The sequence below is a fragment of the Nuphar pumila genome, chromosome 1 (genome assembly GCF_984573655.1).
Source record: "Nuphar pumila chromosome 1, dmNupPumi1.hap1.1, whole genome shotgun sequence".
Classification (NCBI taxonomy): Eukaryota; Viridiplantae; Streptophyta; class Magnoliopsida; order Nymphaeales; family Nymphaeaceae; genus Nuphar; species Nuphar pumila.
This window is the reverse complement of record NC_143249.1, coordinates 143,876,401-143,892,330: the sequence shown is the minus strand read 5'-3', so window position 1 is coordinate 143,892,330 and position 15,930 is coordinate 143,876,401. Positions and strand designations below refer to the sequence as shown.

General features: G+C 37.4%; 1 protein-coding gene across 1 annotated transcript in view; it reads left to right on the top strand.

Moving 5' to 3' along the window:
* The window catches only part of LOC149849194 (QWRF motif-containing protein 2-like), an 81,044-nt gene extending 74,853 nt beyond the window's left edge, over positions 1-6,191 (top strand). The window contains exons 5-6 of the mRNA XM_090007572.1: positions 5,932-6,039; positions 6,117-6,191. Of these exons, the coding sequence (XP_089863698.1) occupies positions 5,932-6,039; positions 6,117-6,191 (183 nt within the window). The remainder of the gene's footprint in view (positions 1-5,931; positions 6,040-6,116) is intronic.
* The last annotated feature ends 9,739 nt before the right edge of the window (positions 6,192-15,930 follow it).

Sequence of the window (15,930 nt, the reverse complement as noted above, 5' to 3'; positions counted from 1 at the left end):
ACACAACCAAATATTTTTGGTGAGAAAGAGAAGAGTGGGGCATTAGGTTTTAGGATATGTAATGGAATTTGATCACCCACAGAAGATGAAGGTATGCGGTTGATCAGATAGCAAGCAGTGATAATCGCATCACCCCAGTATAACGCAGGAACATTAGATTGAATCATAATGGTCCGGGCAACATCAAGCAGGTGCCGATGTTTTCGCTCAGCCACCCCATTTTGTTGAGATGAATAGGCACAGAAAGTTTGGGGTTGAATGCCATGATCTTGGTAAAATTGTAACAGACCTTTTGATTTAAACTCAACAGCATTATCATTGCGAACAATCTTGACAATAGATTCAAATTGAGTTTTTATTTCAAGAATTAAGGATTTGATAATACTTGAAACTTCAGATCGTTCTTTTATTAAAAACACCCATGACAACTTAGAGAAATCATCAACAATAACAAGATAGTAACGACACTGAGTCCTAGTAGGAATCTTACTAGGACCCCATACATCTGCATGAAGAAGTTCAAAAACTTTATTACTAGACTGACTCTGACTCAAAGGGAACGAACTTCGATGATGCTTGCCCAACTGACATGCTTCACACTGAAATAATGTAGTGGAAGGAATTTGAGGAAAGACCGAACGAAGCTTTGACAATGAAGGATGACCAAGGCGACGATGCCACTGAACAGGACTGAATGAGTGTTCCACTGCAGCATGAACATTACCCACTGGATGATGTAGGTAGTAGACTCAATTTTCTTCATAGCCTCCACCAATCTTCTTCCCCGTCAGCAAATCCTGAAAATGACAACCCATCGGATCAAATATTACTCTACAGTTTTGTTCTTTTGTAAGGCAACTAACAGAGAGTAAATTTTGAGGAAAGTTTGGAGTATGAAACACATTTTTCAACTGTAAGGAGGAGGATATAAAAATATTTCCCTGACCAACAACCTGGGAGGAACTCCCATCGGCTAATGAGACTCCTCGATGAACAGTAATATCCTTTAGATCTGAAAACACAAGTGAATTTCCACACAAATGTCTGGATGCACCAGAATCAATAATCCACTTACTGTCAGTCGGATAAAGATGATTTCCGGTTGAATAGGCAACACCAGTTACAGGAGGGGTGAAACTCAAAGGACGAAGAGCTATCAGCTCATCATATTCAGCACGACTGAGGGTGATACTATTGTCACTTGCAGAGATATTATCATGTACATTTGTTGCCTCAAGAGTAGTAACATTTGCTTTAGGAGCATATGACTTTGATGAAGAAGAGGCTGGCCGACCATGCTTATCCCAACAATGATCTTTTAAATGTCCAGATTTTCCACCGAATGTACATTGAAGCTTTCCTCTACCTCCCATACCTCGTCCATGACCTCGTCCTCCGATATTCTGAATATTGCCACGCCCATAACCAGATGAAACAACTAGAGCAGATGACTGAGTCACATGCTGAGATTGTGGAAGAGAGATTGCAAGTCTACTCAGACGATTGTATGCATCAGCAAGAGTAGGTACATCTGAACCAGTCAACATTTGGACTTTTGCAACAGAGAATTCTGACGATAGACCTGTAAGAAATCGAGCAATCATAGTTTGTTCTTGATGATCCTTTTGTTTCGAACAACAGACAGGTCTTAGAGCATTAAGTCTTTCAAACGCAGATTTGACGGAGGCATAGTATTGGGCCAAGGTCTGGTCTCCCTACTGTAAATTATATATCTCCTGTTCAACTTGCAGGATACGACTCACACTAGTCTCTTGTGAGTACGTATCTCGAAGATTGTCCCACATCTGTTTGGCTGTATTATAGTAAATTAAACCATCTTCAATAGGGGGTTCAACACTATTCATGAGCCACAACATAACTATGTCATTATCTTCATCCCAAGTAACATATTTTTCCACTTTTTCAGTGGGTTCGTCTTCCAACAAGATATGTTTTCTACGATGTCCAGATACCGACATCATAAAAGTTCTGGACCACCTGGCATAGTTAGTTTCATTCAACCTTACAAAAGAGCCGTACGAAAAGGGATTGGAAAACGCCTTATACTCCCCAATATGTTCCATTTTGGAATCACATTTCGAAGTTTCAGCCATACTGAAAATATAATCCTATTTCAGCAGAGATAAAAAATCTGGACAGGCTTCAAGCAACACAGGGAATAGCGTGTGACACTCACACATCAACTGATACGACAACCAGCAGCTGTTCATACACAAAAAAAAGACCACGACAGTAATGAACAGTAACCCACAAACATGAATGATAATTTAAAAAAAAAATTCAGCACAACAAGGAATCACGCTTGCTGGTTCCATATTCAGAAATAAACTACCAACTGAAATGAAACAACCAACAAAAATCCAGTGAATCACGACCAACGATAATATGCAGACGCAGAAAATAGATCACGACAGCTGCTGCTCCCAGGCATATATAGCTCGACAGCCAACAAGAATATCAGGTCTTCAGGGCACAGTTAAACAGATTAGTCATTTTTCAATCACAAGCAACAACACAACAGGAGAGATTGCTGCTTCTCCCAAACAGCAGGAAATCACGACAGAAAATTAAAAAAAAATCACGACAAATGAGATTGCTGCTGTGCCCAAACAGCAGGACATCACGACAAATGAGATTGTTGCTGCTCCCAAACAACAGGAAATCACGGCAGGAAAACTCGGCAACAGAAAATCACAACAGGAAATCCAAGAAATCTCGGCAGGAAAACTCGGCAACAGAAAATCACGGCAGGAACAAAACATCTGCTCCCTTAGATCTGATGATAGATCTGGGTCATCAAATCCCAGATCTGTTATCAGATCTTACACAGAAAAAGAACAGCTGACCTGATTTGAAGATATATATTTTTTTCGTTGATGTAGATCAATCGTAGATTGATCACGATCAATCACGCTCCCACGATCGATGGCTCTGATACCATGTTGGAGAAGAGATGAGATGCACCGAACCCTAGGTAGAGAGAGAGAGAGAGAGAGAGAGAGAGAGAGAGAGAGACGGCTGCACAAGAAGAAAACTCGTTAACTCCAATTAGGGCAGCTACTCTCTATGTTAAATAGAGAGAGTCCAAAAAGAATAAATTACATCTAAGTCCATTATTAAATTAAAATTTCAAATAACCTCTAATCTAAGAAGGCTTAAACTTAAAACCACCTATTCTCAACAATTGTTACAGGAAGTAGTGAGAACCATGTTCAAGAGACTAAAGATCTTCTGAGTCAGAGATTCAAAATGAAGGACCTTGGAGTCCTTCGATACTTTCTTGGAGTAGAGGTGGATAATCAAGAAAATAAGCTTATTTTGACCCAACGTAAATACACCTTGGATCTGTTAGAAAAGGCTGGAATGAAGGGTTGAAACCACTTGCTACTCCTAGTGTGATTAATCAGAAATTAAGTACACAAGATGGAGACTTGTATCATGATCCCACTAAATATCGGAGTCTAGTGGGAATGCTTCAGTATCTTACATTTACCAGGACTGACATCACATATTCAGTCAATCAAGTCTCTCAATTCATGCGTGAGCCAAAGACGAGACATATAGATGCAGTAAAAAGGATACTGAGATACCTGAAGAGTACTGTTGGAGATGGACTTTTGTACACCAAAAGCAGATCCATAAATACTGCTCATAATATCATTCCTTACTCAGATGCAAACTGGGCCAGAGACCTTGATGATCGAAAGTCAGTTTCAGGTTATGGTGTTTTCATTGGCGCCAATCTTGTTTTTTGAAGTAGTAGAAAACAGAAGGCAATGGCTAGATCTAGTACAAAAGCCGAATACAGGACAATGGCTGCTGCTACGACAGAAGTAACATGGACTAGACATTTGTTAACAGAGTTAAAGAAACTGATTGTTAATTGCATTCTCCTTTGTGACAACCAAAGCGCTATTCAAATATCTCTTAATCCCATTCATCACAGCAAGACCAAGCACATTGAGATTGATCAACATTTTATCAGGCAGAAGATTGAAGACAAAGAGATTGAGCCTCATTATGTTAGAAGAGAAGACCGGGTGGCTAATTTGTTCACTAAGGAGCTCACAAAATGTTGTTTTTGGTTCTTAAAGAGCAAGTTGTCCATGATTCAAAATCATGCACAACTTGAGGGGGACTATTAGACAGGACAAATATCCGTGTGTTTGTACTTGTATTTGAGTTTGGATCCGGATCTGGACCGAATCCAATCTACATATGTATTACATGTCCAACTTGTATTGGACATACTTGTAAATACTTGTAACTTGTTAGGGTTACTTGTAAAAACCGTGTATTAGGTTTTGTGTTTAATATTAAAAGGAAGAGGTCACAATTTTTCCAGTATGGAAAAACGTGATTAGTTGCAGCCTCATTCTCTTTCCTCTCTGCAGTTTCCTGATTATCGATTTTGGAGAAATCTAACAGATTGGACCTCAACCTGACAATTGTTGACCAACACCCAGCCATATCAGGTCCCTCACCATGTCAATGTGGGTTCTTCGATCTTTGAGTAGTCAGTGTGACATAGGGTTGCATACTTCATATTTGTGGCTTGGCTAACCAATCACTTGTGCTGCAACCACGTGATAGATGAATAGATAACTGCCATTAGATAATGCTACATGAAAAGGTAAAGTACTTTTCTGATCCATGTGTCATGAAATATAACTACATGAAAATATTCCTTTGGACGAATGACACTAGTGAATTTGTCATGATAGATGTGTTTTTTCACATACATATTTCTTGAAGGATGGCTTGCATGTAGCACAACCTGCTTTTTGGCTAATCTCAAGGAACCCCTCCCTTGAGACTTTCTTCCTTTACATCATGCTAACCTTCACATCATTAGGACAGATCCTCTTTGTTAATTTTGTGGTCTTAATCATGGTCATGGTGAAACAAGAGTTGGTTAATTATCAAACGAGATCAGATTTGGCCTTTTTAGTTACTCAAAGAGCATCAAAACTTAAAGCCCTCATTTTCTGGCTCACTTCCTATTTTTGCTGTACTTGTTCTATCATTCTCACCACTAACTAGGGTTCTCTATCCTCATCTCCTCTATTGTTGTGACAAAAGATTTTGAATCTTCTGCTACTTTATTACATGGGTGTTAAATTCATGCAAGAAAATGGGTTGTACTTCAACCAAGAAGGGTATGAAATCTTCTGAAATCATGTCAATCGTCAAGGTAGGGTGAGGAAGAAATTAAGGTCTTACTTATGGTCGATGTCCTGGCAGCGTAAAACTCCGTGGGCTAACCCCTTGCCTCCAGGGAGTCGCCACACTTGGATCTTTCTACATATAGTCTTAAGTATTTTAAAGTGACACTTGGCAAGTTAGGTGACCGAGTGTCACTAGACTTGCATATGAGAGAGAATATGGTAATCAAATCTTTTGCTGGTAGAGTCCTTTGTCCAAGACAAGTTGAGGCTTCATCAAATCCTTGCCTTCTCCCTGATTTGCTTCAGTGGTCTCAATTGCATTAGGTTCAACTACTTGGAATAGTTGATATTGGTTGCCTAAGCTAGCCTATTTGATTGCATGTGATTGCCATGACCCCTAGGGCAGAAAAGAAACCTAGGGGCGTTTTTGGTAGTTGTCCACCTATTATGTATGAGAAATACTTACAAATTGGCATATGACCCCAACCCCACTTCAAATCATACTTAAAAGAAGATTTTTGGATCAAACCCTTGTTTTGCAGATCAATACTTGCGTATTCCCTCCTAGATTTTCAATATTCTATTTGAATGCCAATTAGAGTTAACATGTTTGGTCTGATTTTAACATATTTTCTGAAGAAGAAATGAATCTTACCTCAACTATAATTTACATCCAGATATTCGGCCATGCTGCAGTCTCTCTAGTATGCTCGAGTCTTGTAAAATTATCTGCCTTTTTCAGGTAGAAGGGATGAATGCCTTGGTATCTGAATTAGCTGATGTAGCTGCACAAGAGCAAGCGTTGCTTGATGAATCTAGAGATCTCTTTTCAAGGGTAGTTACTCTTCAAGTAAGTATTTTCACCTTAAAGCTTATTCTGCTAGGGACATGAATTCCCATGTTATTTATACAAACCTCATGAACTAGGTGGAAGAGTGTAGTATGAGAACACATCTGTTACAACTAAAACGAGTTTACGAAGCCTCACATAACACGAGCTGAGATTTTTTTTTTGAGACAATCTTCTCTGAAAGCTAACAAAAACCGGAAAGCTTCTTTTGATCCGAAGAATGAAAAGGTTGAAACTAAGGGAGATGTTCGATTGTTTGGAGTGTACAAAATGATGCCTTGATTTGTTGTTCTCGATTGCTCGCATATCCTCCTGCCTTGAATTATCTAACTCACGGCGGTCCATGGGGTCATGTATTTTTTCAATTATCTTTCTTGGTGTATACACATACTCTGTAAGCAAATTCGATGTAAATATGATGATTTCCCCTTCTGTTTATTGAGTAATGGTGTTCGGCAAATATTGATCGGTGGAATTTGGGCCTCCGTGATGCATTTGAAAACCAGCAGTTTAACCATGGACAAGGTAAAGTTCGCATGCACACGGTACCATAAAAAGATGTCTCGACTGCAAAATGTCATTGAATGTAGACAGTTTAATACTAATTCACTGAAGGCTGATGTAATTGTCTTTTTTTTTTCTTGAGACGAATAAGGCTGATGTAATTGTCATGACTTAAAACAGTAAATGATACAATCGTGTGGTCATAAATGTTCTCCATTCACAAAATGAAAAATATTAGTGTGGCTCTCCTTTCCAAGATAAACTGGTTCTCTGATACTAACATAAAAAAAAAAAATAGTTATGAAGAGCTTTATTTTGGAAATTCACAAGTCTTCGGTTGCAACCACCTTGCCATAAGGCCAAAGCTGGGTGACTCCCTAGTGGACAGAGTGAGACGTCAGAGGTTTTACCAACCAAGAGGCATTGGCAATGGGGGCTTTTCCGTGGCCTAGCAAAAAATAAATAAAAACACCAACCCATCGGACTATCGGCTCAAGCCCAAGCTTTTAGGGTGCGTTTGCATGTCATGGAAGGGGGTGCCACGACACCCCCTTCCGTGGACATGCCTGCTGCGGAAATGGAATCAGACCCCCCCACCCCCACGGGAACTGTTTTCGTGGAAAACACAGAGGCAGCATGTATTTTGGCATGCCCATCGAAGGCTTTCCGTGGAAATGGCGGTTTTCGCTGTTTGTATTGTCACTGTGGGCCCTGTATATATGCATGCCCGTCTACAATTTTCCGTGACACACAAATGTACCCTTAAGGTGCAGGTTGAATCAATAGACAAGGACAAGGATTAATATTTAATGGGGATGACTGTCAGTCTGTGATTACAGCTCCTTTTATGAGGATTAGGCGCAATGTGATTGCACCTTTTTAGTGTGCTGATACACCCGACCACCCACCATCTTTGGATAGGGTGATCAGGTGCAGCAGCACACTAAAAGTGTGCAATCACATTGCACCTGATCCTCCCTCAGGAAAATATATGGTGGTTCTATTCCATGATACAGGAGGGTAGTACACTCTTATTTACAAAGATCTAGCCATCAAATGGTTAATTTTACCATAGAGATGTATTTAGCATGATTGATTTATTATAATATAAGGTTTTATCATGTTTAATACATCATAAAATTTCACTTTTGAGATGTTGAAAATCAACGGCTCATAATTCATGTAAATAAGAGTGGTTTAATAATAGTATAGGACATCTTATGATTCAACTTTAATACATGAAATAATAAATGAAGTATACTAAACACGATCCAATAGTTAGGTTTTGCTTTTAAAACGTAGATCTATGTAAACCAAGTGTGTTATGGTGCTGAATCACCATAACCTATTTGATTAAGGAATTCAGGAGAAATTTCGTCCAACGCTCCCCATAAAAAAAAGCGTACCACTACCACCATAAGTGCCCATGTATATAGTCAGTAGAATATGTTTAATGCAAAATAAGCAAACATTTCTAACATGTTTGTTCATTTTGCAGGATTTTATTTATATTTTATTTTCTTTTTAATTATTGTAATTAATTCAAGGTTGTAATAATTCTATTAATGAGAAATTTACTTTATGCTTAGTTTAAAATGAATGAGCATATAGATTAATTTTTAATTTCTCATAATTAATTATTGTATTTTATCTTTTATTTTAAATGCACTATGGAAAACATGAATGACACATGCACTATTTTAATAAAGGATAAATAAAACTAAGTAAAATTTGTATTTTCGGCCCTAGTCGAAATACGAATAATACTTAGAGTTATTATTCTTTATTAAATAAAAAAAATTTGACCTACACTTTAGGTCATTTTCAAAAATCATCTTTCAAAATTAATTCTCTTTTCTTTCTTTATTTGAATTAAAATAAAGATTGATTCAAAATATATTTGTGACCCTAGTCATGAATAAATTAAAAATTAATTTTGTTTTAATTTTATAAAGGCACAAATTTTTTTCTTTATTAAAATTTTAATAAAGATTAATTTAAAGTATATTTGTGACCCTAGTCATGAATATATGGAAATTAATCTTGTTTTAATTATATAAAGTATAAAATTTTCCTTAAAATTCAAATGATTTAAAAAAAACATATTCATCATTTAAGATAGAATTGCATCATTCTTTCAAATTATTTCAAGTCATTTTCAAATTTCCAACTAATTTTCAAAATAATTTTTAAAAACAATTTTCATTTAAAAATTCAAAGTCATTTTTTATTTCTATTTAAAAATTTAAAGTTATTTTTCAAATTTTATTTTGATTCCATTCAATTTTAAATCTTATTTCAAATATTTATTTTCAATTTCCAATTTTCGATTTTTATGTCTAACATTCCATTTTTCGAATTTCAAATTTCAACTTTGAATTTCATTTTAATTTCAAGTATTAAACTCAATCTTTATTTCTTTAAAAATTTCAAATTTTGAATTCTATTTTCATTTCAAATTCAAATTCAAATTTTCCATTCTAAAATTTCAATTCTTAATTTTGAATTTCATTTTAATTCTCAATTTTAATTCCAAATCAAATTTCGAATTTCATTTAGAATTTCCAATTCTAAATTCCAATTTCATTTTCAATTTTTAATTGTCAAATTCAATTATATTTTCAAATTCAGATTTCAATTTTAAAATTCAAAGTTCAATTTTGAATTTTAATTTCAATTCCGAATTTTGATTCTCAATTTCAATTCCAAAACTCAATTTTCGAACTCTAATTTTGATTTCAACTTGAATTTTTAAATTCAAACTTCAACTTTTCAATTCAAACTCAAATTCATTTCAGTTCCAAGTTCAAAGTTCAGATTCAATTTCAATTTCAACTTCATTTGCAACTTCAACGTTTTAATTTCAATTTCAAGTTCAACTTTCAACTCCATTTGCAAGTTCAAATACTTCTTTCAATTTCGCTTTCAAAGTCAATCTCAAGTTCTAATTTCAAATGATTCTAAGTGATTTTAGATCGATTTCTAAATTATTTCGAGTCGTTTCCAAATAACATCTCCAAATATACTTTCAAATCTATTTTAAAAACACTTAGAAAATCTAAATTTCTGAAGCATTTCTAAAAAACATACATACTTTCAAGTTCAAAAACCATAGCACAAGCATGATTCTTTGTGCATTTAGGACTTAGAATAATTTCTTAGACAAATTTAGGCAAAATAAAGGCATAAATTTGATTCTTGGTTCAATTACCCCTGGTAAAGGCGTTAGGAATGATTGAACCTCGTACCGACGAGCGTGCCTCGTCTCCCCATTTTCCTGCATTTTTATAAAAATAGAGGTGAGTAATATTTCAAAATATTTTCAAAAGGTCAAGTGAGACCTTGCGAGAGTTTTTCTTTTCCCTAAAAAGGAAAAAAGGGAAATTTTTACAACGATCACAAATTTGGCGACCGTGATGGGACCCGTCTTCGTCTGGTCGAATTTATGCCTTTGCCTTATTTAAATTTTTTTAAGTCATTATTCCATAAATGTCAGCTTCATTTTCATGCAAAACTTAGGAGCCTAGACTCTGACCCAACTGACATGATGCATATAGGCTTAAGTATGGTTTGGCAGGACCAAATTGATGAGATTTATTCATGCTCACTTAGACTTAGGTCTAATACAACCCTCCTCAATCTAGGGATTGAATGCAAACAATGTATGCAAGTCTATGCTTCTTTATGATTTTCAAAAATCCATCTTTTTAGGACTTTGCATTAGAGACATCTGATTTTTTTGTATGTTGATCATATTTCTAAAAACATCCTCTACCTATATTGTCCTGGTCTTCACGTTGTTGGCCTTTCTCCATGAACCATAGTTCAGGAAAAAGCCTCACAACTGGGCCACTTATTTGGGCTAACAACCCCTCTGCCACGTACTAGAGGCCCTATTCCAAAGTATATTGGCATGCGCTCAGGGATGTTGGAAAACCTTTACCTTAGAACCAAAGATATTCTTATGCCACACACTTCGAGCTTCAGTTCGGGTATATCAGCATATCTTGATTGGATTCAGATGATCTAAACCTTAGAGTTAGGATCAGGGTTATGCAGCCATTTCCAAATTTGTGCATTTAGAGTCAGTTTTAGAGAGTGTTGTTTGCGCATCCTTGTTTATACAACTTTGATTCTGTGATGTTTGTGTACTTCTTGTATTTCCTTACCTTTTTCAAAACAATGTTTCTCAAACCCTGGGTATTTCTTTTAAAATTTCTCGTCTATTTTCAAAACCCAAGTGTATGTTTCCAATATCTTCACTTCTTAAAAAAAAACCTGAAAATCTTTTCTAAAATCTCCTTCATTTTCCAAAACTCCAGGTGTATATCTTCTTCTCCCTTTCTGGATTTTGATTTTTTTTCTCTCAATCCTACCTTCTATTTTCTGCAAAGTCCCGCATTTTATCATTCTAATCCTTATTATTTTCTTCTTCAGTATTATTCAAATGGCGTCCAGTTCACTCGATACCATCTTTCCCAAAGACCATATCTCACATGAGATAAGGCAGGGATTTCCAGATCGTCGAGTCATTCACACCTGTCCCTTCTTCCCTCGTTGGTATTATTCTTGGCTCACCAACTTCTCACATATGTTTCTGGACCACTTGGATGATTGTGGATTGGAACTGGCAACGACAGTTGGCAAGCAGACCATCAATGGAAATCTTATTCAAGCCTATGCAGAACGGTGGAATCCTTATACCTGCATATTCTGGTTTCCATGGGGAGAGATGACTTTGCTCATGGATGAATTCAACGATGTTATGGGACTGCCAAACCAGCTGGTGAGCCTGAGGATCCTGTAGAGCAGTAATTTTTGATTAATGTCAAAGGATTGGATGTTAAGAATGCTTTAGCCAAAGTGACCAAACGTAGATCTTGGCTTCTTGTTGAGGCAGACGGAAATCAGTTTGTTAACTTGTTCGAGCTTTATCGTCAGTATGGGACATACGAAGAAGTTGACACTCTGTTGGGAGCAGCCAAGGAAAGAATTCAACGAGCCATGTTCCTATGCACAGTAGGGTTAGCTTTCTTTCAAGATGGCCAAAATTTTGTTGATATTCGAGTTATCCAACTCTTGCGAAGATGGGGGAGTCAGCCGTCGTCTCTCAATTTCTATAGCTGCCTTAGGCTCCCTCTACTGTGGATTGACTCGTTTAGCCCTTGGTGAAACTATCTTGATAGAAGGATGCATTCATGCCATGCAGTCGTGGTTCCTGCGACACATGCCATCAAAAGCCAGTTTATTCAGATTCAACGATAAAGCGTCGTAGTCTACTTCTCAGTATTGAGTTGTGATTGAGAGTCTGCATCAAAAGGAAATCATTTGGGACTTCTTTAACCGACAAGAAGCACTTCCTCGTTACACTTATGCGTGTAGCAAGCACTACAGACTACTTGGTCCATTCTTCTGTGTCGATTACCAGTCAAAAAGGTGCATCAGGCAGTTTTTACAGCGGCAGACTCATGTCAACACTCATTTTCCAATGGGTATTATGACAGAATTTGATTTACGGTCAGACTAATGGTCTGAAGCATACCACGCAGCCAAATACACTTGAGATTCTTTTATTACTCTTTTCATATTTTTGGGACTCAATGTATCTTCTAATTATCAAGAGTGGTGGCAAACTATCTGTCCACCCTATCTTTGTCTTTGAATTATCATCAATAAAATTTATTTTCTCATCTTTTTAATAATCTCTCAATGTCTTTTTCAAAAAATTAACAACTTTGTTTGGATAATAATCTTGTCTGTTGTTTGCTCCTTAGCGATAAATAGTCACAGTTCTTGTGATAACTTCATCTCTGGTAATGAGGTCATCTTTCCAAATGTCGAATCAATCTTTGCACTTCTCCATTCTTCCTCAATGTCTTTATCATGGTTGATGACTTCACCTAGGTAATAAGGCACATTTTTTGTTATTATGAAAATAATAATGCAAGGTCACAATTCTTGTGATGACCCAATCCATGGTAATGGGATAATCTTTCTGAATTATCAACTAAATCTATAATTCTTCACCCTTAATCTTCTTTCATGGACTAACCATTCTTTTATTCTGCAAAAAACATTGGCATTGTGATATGGTGCAGACAAGGACTGAGAAGAAAACCGTTCCATTACAGCACAGTGACAGTGGTGCAGAAGAGATGAATTCCCCCAGATCATCTAGGGGACATGGCCAAGAAGTGAAAGATGATATTGATCCAGCCATGTATAGTCTGTTTTGGAAAATGATGTCAAAACAAAAAGAGGCAGGTCCAAGGAAAGTGTCTTCCAAGAACAGAGTAAAGAGAAATCCTGTAAAAAAGCATGTCAAGATTAGCAAGAAGAAAGTTAAGCACGACAACACTTCCACCGATTCGACAGATTCAGAGGAACAACAGGCATTTTTTCAAAATCCTACTTATTGGTCCAAGAAAGTTGTTAAAGAGCCTGAATCGGTGAACAAACCCAAGTTTTAGATTCCAGTAGAAGATTCGATTCAAATGCAGCTCAAGGAAATGACCCACATGGTCATAGATCTGCAAGCTCGAGACAAAGGCAAGAAGGTCTACACAAGCAAGGATTTTTATGATGGCCTGAAAGGGGACAACAATCTGGAGGATCTTCCCCGAAAATTTATCAAATTTGATGGAACTGACAAGCCCAAGGCTTATCTAGCTATGTTCTTCACAGAATGCAACTGATTTAAGAGGGACAATAGGCCTTATTCATCTATTTTTCTCGCAGTCTGGAAGGTACTGCGGTAAAATGGTATGCTGAGCACATCAACCCCATCGAACTACGAGAGTTTGATAAAGTGGTCAACTTGTTTATTGAATGTTTCTTGTTCAATACTGAGGCGTTGCCTACTCTCAATCATCTATGCAATCTGAAGTAGAAAGACAATGAAAAGGCTCAAGAATTTATTCGTAGGTAGATGAGCACCTGTAACAAAAAAGAAGACTCCCATTTCTGAAGAGCATGCACTTCAGATCATTCTCAACAATTTCTCTCAGCCTCTAAGGATCCTTATCTCTATATCTCCATCCAAATCCTTCATCGAGTTGACAAACCGAGCCGAATGACTCGAAATGGGAATGGAGAATGGAGTTTACGAGGGTATCACCCTTGTCAAAAATAATCCCAATTCAAAGAAGAAAGCTCATTTCACTTTCTTTATCGATACCTCCAGTAACAACAATGGCAACAACAATAAAGGGGGTAAAAAAAATCACAGCAAAAGATTGGGAAATCTTAAGTCTAAAGGAAATAACCATGCAACTCAAAAAGGGAAATTCTTCAAGCAACAGTCTTCCCAGCCAGTTCCCCAGCCAAAGGCAAAACCGCAAGAAAAACTGAAACTTGACGGCTGGAGTTATGAATGGGAATTTACTCCTTTGGACCAGTCTTGTGAAAACATCTTGGAATATATGCTTACCAAAGGAATGATCAGACTTCTGAAAGTTGTCAATCCTCCTATCATCATGGGGAAGCTAAAAGACCGATTTTGCAAATTCCATCGAATGGTGGGGCACGATACAAAGAACTGCTTTGTTCTTAAGAACATTATCCAAGATTCTATCGACAAAAACTTTCTTGTAGAAGACGAATAAGAAAACCAACCTGACATCCTGTCCAAACCCTTTCCCAACCACTCAATGGCAGTCGTTTTAGAACAACTATTTTCCCCCCATGATCATATTCAGCCATGCTTTAGTGAAGACATCCATACTCAACATCAGGTCCTAGTGTTGCATCAAACCCAGTACAATGCCAAGAGGATGGACATCCTTTCAGTCCTCAGCAAGCTAAACTCGTCCAGTGAACCTGCAAAGGCATCCGCCAAAATCGCTAGAAAAATCCCCAGGTTTCCTAAGCGGTTTATCAAAGTTGCTCAGGAAAAGGGCGAAGTATCTTATGGAAGCACCAATCTGGTCCAGAGGCCAATTACTGCCCTCTCAAACATTTCCATCCTTGAGTTGGTGCATGCCTCCTCCGAGCACCAGCAAGTCCTAGACGATTTTCTAAAGAAGATTAAAGTCAAACCAGGCACAACTCCTCAAAACATGGCCCAGATTATCAACCAAGCCATGACCAATGTGCCCATAACATTTTCTAATGAAGATCTGTCAAAACCTCACTGCTTTCACAACAATGCCTTGTACATTATAGTGAGGACCAGGGGAATGACCGTCCCCCACGTACTTGTCGATGGAGGCAGCAACCTCAACATTTGTTCAGAAGTGATCGCCAAAGCTCTGGGCCTGAAGGAAGAAAAATACCTACCAGACCCTGTCACAATTTATGGTTTTGACAACCACATGCAAACAACAAAGGGAAAGATCTTTCTCAAAATTTTCATCAACTACTCAGTGCATAATGTGTTATTTCATGTTGTCAATGTGCCACCCATCTACAATCTCTTGTTGGGACGAACATGGATCCATAACACGAATGTCGTTCCATCAACATTGCACCAATGCATTAAGTGGTCAAAAGGTGACATGATCACCATAGTTTTGGGGGAAGATCCAGAAGAAAGGTTGTCGCAGCCCATGATTCCCCGTCCTACCTTTATTGCAGACATCCCTAGCATCAGGGAAAGCAATGAAGTTATTCTCAGTGAAAGCTTAGAATTGCTAAAGCTAGAGGAAGCCTAACCTACAAAGAATATGGGAACAATGGTCCAATGGCAAGGACCACATTTCTTCAAGCTTGGAGGGCGTCTGAATTGCACCTCCTTCAAAGATCATCCTTTGTTTCCTCAATTTTCCAAAGCAAAGAAAAGATTTGATCTCCTGATCAAGCATGACTACCAGCCTTTCAGGGGTTTGGGCAAGAATGAGGACGACAAGCTAGAACCCATCATCTCTGTCTGCCATTCAGAGAGAACTGGACTAGGATTCACAGGCGAAGAACCGCAGAAAGGGACAATCTTCATCAAAAAGGCAAATTAAGAGCAACAATGCCATTGTTCCTTACTTTCTTCTTTTGTCTTCTTTCCTTGTAAAGGATGTTACAATCCTAGTTTCTTCTTCTTAGTCGGTCATCTTCTTGTAAATATTCAATCATCAATATATCAATTTTCTCCTTATCTTTGTGCCATCTTCTTTGCAATTTATTGTTTCCTTTTGTTTCTCTTGCAATGTGTCTTTTACAATGGGCAATTTTTCTTAAAACTTTTTCCTTTCAAGATTTTCAGAATGCCTCCTAAAACGATAAGGAAGCTCATTGTCAATCTAAATCTTCCGTCAGTTGTTTCAAAACCAACAAGAATTCACCAGATAAAAGCAAAAGCAGAGGTCAGTAGAGCAGTAGAATAGTCAACAGATTCTGCAGAATTCAACCCAACCATTCAAGAATTGCCAAAATTCGCTCATATTAAAAAACAAGATG